Source organism: Phytophthora sojae (genome assembly GCF_000149755.1).
Source record: "Phytophthora sojae unplaced genomic scaffold PHYSOscaffold_5, whole genome shotgun sequence".
In the NCBI taxonomy this organism is placed as follows: Eukaryota; Oomycota; class Peronosporomycetes; order Peronosporales; family Peronosporaceae; genus Phytophthora; species Phytophthora sojae.
Genome location: NW_009258119.1, coordinates 692,254 through 695,708, shown reverse-complemented (window position 1 = coordinate 695,708; position 3,455 = coordinate 692,254). Strand labels below are relative to the sequence as shown.

General features: G+C 41.0%; 1 protein-coding gene across 1 annotated transcript; it reads left to right on the top strand.

Moving 5' to 3' along the window:
• Positions 1–101: 101 nt before the first annotated feature.
• PHYSODRAFT_506307 (hypothetical protein) lies at positions 102–593 on the top strand (the record flags this gene model as incomplete). The annotated part of the gene is made up of 1 exon (XM_009530071.1): positions 102–593. One exon carries the CDS (start codon positions 102–104, stop codon positions 591–593), a length of 492 nt encoding a protein of 163 aa, XP_009528366.1.
• Positions 594–3,455: the final 2,862 nt, after the last annotated feature.

Below are 3,455 nucleotides of genomic sequence, written 5' to 3'. Positions count from 1 at the left end.
TTATCGATGCTATCTATCAGCTTGCTAAGCTACGTATGCTACAGTTCTACTACGACTGCATAGATTTCTACTTCAACCGCTCTGACTTCCAGTATCAGGAGATGGACACTGATTCGGCTTATATCGCTTTCAGCTGTGATAATCCATTTCAAGACTGTATCAAGCCTGACCTACGAACCCACTTCAAGGAGCATAAATACGATTGGTTCCCACGCGACTACAACACTGAGGTAGCTAAGTTTGATCGCCGTACGCCTGGTTTGTTCAAAGATGAATGGTCAGGTGATGCTATGGTCTCACTATCGAATAAGAACTATATTTGCTACCTACCTAATGAGACATACAAAGTAAAGGTTTCAGCGAAGGGTATTCAACAGGGAAGTGGTCGAAACAATGGTGTTCTTAATCCTGATGGGTTTGAGACTGTCGTACGGGATCGCATCACGCTACAAGGTACAAACAAGGGGTTCAGACTATCGAAAGAAACCAAGTCTATCATCACCTATACTCAAACCAAAACAGCGCTTAACTACTATTATGACAAACGTCGAGTACTTGGTGATGGTATCACGACTGAACCACTTGATATTTAAGCAGCTAACCACTGGGGATTTTTTTAAATGTAAATATAGATCATGGACGCGCTATTAAAGAAACTCTACTATGACCCAAAAACCGGTTTTATTGGAGCTCAAGCTCTGTATCAGAAGGCAAAGGAGTTAAATCCTAAGATAACTTTCAAAATTGTAAAGGATTGGTATGTGAGTCAGACTGATATTCAACGATATCAAGAGCAAAATAAGAGATTCAATGGCTTCAAAATAGCTTCGCATAACCCCAACTCTTGGCAAATTGATCTTGCGTTTTGGGAAAAGCGACCAATTTTGACTGCTATCAATATCAACTCGAGGTTGGGCTTTGCGAAGGCCTTATCGAACAAGACAGCAGCAACTGTGTTAGCAGCGCTTAAAGCGTTTGTTCGACTCCATAAAGTGGATATCATTACAAGCGATAATGGTAGTGAGTTCATGAACTCGCAGGCTCAAGAGTTCTTCAAAACCAAGAAAATTGAGCACTACAACAACGAGCGAGCCCGGTGATCACGGAACCATGGGTAAAATCGAACGATTCAACAGAACGCTGAAGCAGAGACTAACTAAAATGTTCCCCAAGAGAATTTCGCAAAAGCTTATCACTGACGTTATCGGAAACTACAATACCACGTTTCATCGTTCGATTGGTATGACCCCAAATGATGCAAAAGGCAAAGTAATGGATGCAGATCTGAGTCATAATCAGGTGGAAGCCGAAAGAATTGAGAAGGAGTTTGACGTCGGATCAAGCGTATTATACCGTCTCAAAAAGCAGGCATTTGATAAAGAAGCTGCTCGATGGAGCAAAGCAGTCTATAAAATCGTTGGAATTGATGGCTACCGAGTCCAAATCCGTTCAAGAAATGGGCATACCCTCTACAAGGCGCCAAACGATCTTAAAATGGTTAAAACAGAGACTACAGATGCTACTATTAATCGAGGCGACATTCTTGAGGCGGAGAAGAACTTGGATCACAAGACGACACGGTCTGGGAAGTACAAATATCTGATCAAATGGCTTGGTAATGAGCCTGACTCCTGGGAGCCATTCTCAAATCTCCGTTTAATTAATAAAAATAGACCATCTGAGTTAGAGAAGGAATATTTTGGGGCTAAAGAAATTCCTTTCTGAAGCAATCACACCAGTCGTGGCTATCGAACTGAAGGCCACACATGTTCTTTTTTTAGTCGACACGAGATCAGCTCTTGAGACGGAGTATTGGGCGCTAAAAAAATGAGACGTGATTAGCTTTAAAATTTAATTGAAAGAGACATCCTCTGTAAGCTTTTTGACTCAAGTATATTATCTAATCTATTTTTCCGAGATTTTTGGGAAATATCTGACTTAATACATAGCAATACGATAGTAATGTGCCCAAGTTGTGTAGAGAAAGAACGTGAGCTCACTCAACTCCGGCGTAAGCTTTGGATCATTCGGGAGGTGAGTCGAACCAAGAATGAGTTGCTAAATCTTGATGCATGCGCGAATTTCCGCAAAACAGTAGTCAATCGAAAGTATCGACATGAGTTGGAAGCAATTTTTGGAGTTCCATTCCATTGCATTAAGGATCGTTATCTAAATCTTCTAAATGAGCGGAATAGTATCTGTCATAACTATCAACCATTTAGGCATGACTCAGTTATGCCGAGTTTGTGGTAAGGGTATTTAACACTACTCATTTTTTTATGGTTCGTTTGATATAGCAATAAAATGTTTCCTTCGTTCACATCCCTCGCTCAGAGAGAGCAAAAACGTCAGGAGCTCCTTGAAAGAACTCAGCGCCGCGTTCGACAATCCAAAACTAAGCGTCAGATGTATGCAGGAACGTCATGGGCAAGTGATATCACGAATGGGATTACTACAGTCCCTAAGAAATCAACAGAATCAACTCAGACCGACTCATCCGAGTCTGCTGAGTCATTAAAAAACACTGATTGGTGGATACTCCCAAACAAACCCTGAGGTCTCAACTCCAAATATTCGACCTGTGATGATCGATGTTGGAGTAGATAGCGGCGTGCAGATGGTAAATAGCTCAAACAATACTGATCGTGTTAACCAAACTGATAGAAATATTCAAGCGAGACCTCAAACATCTGATGTTGGTATCGATAACACACAGCAAACAGCTGATGTTGGAATCGACAATACTCCAAGAATGTTAGATGCTGAAACAAACATGAAAAACCTGGATACCGAAGATCAAGTGGAGGCGCGATCATGGGTTGAGAATTTGTTTAACGCCAATCCTAATTGGGTAGCGCTTCGAATTAAGCCAATTAAGCGTAAAACTGGTAAGGATGACAATAGATACTTTCTTGGTGAAAAGGGGTCATTAATTGCAGTCAAAACGGGTAGAAAGAGTAAGACTTATCAATCGATTGACTGGGTGGCTACAGAGGAGAAGATTAGGGACATCTGGTATGATGGCGAAAGTAAATCAATCGATGAGAGCAGTTATATGAGACTTGAAGACCCTCTTTATCACGTTTCACTAACGCGAAAACGAAAAATCGCCGATCCAAGTGAAGGTGATGATGCATTCCGTTCAAGGCAACGTCTTGAAGATAGTTTTGAGTTGGACACATCGACTTCAACCTCATTAGATCAAGTTGATAGTAAGAATCGATTGCTTTGGTCTATTTTCAAGAATAAGGCAGTGCTTGTGTCGGCTGGTTTGAAAAAGAAAATCATTCCTATCCTCAAGAGCATGGGTAAAACATCTCAGATGGATAGAACTGGATACGTGTGGATTGATGGTTCATCAATTAGTGTATTTGGTATTGATAGTGAGAGAGTCAAGCCAGCGATTACTAAACAAGTCGATTGGAGATCAACATTCCAGGATTTTATCGATTTAG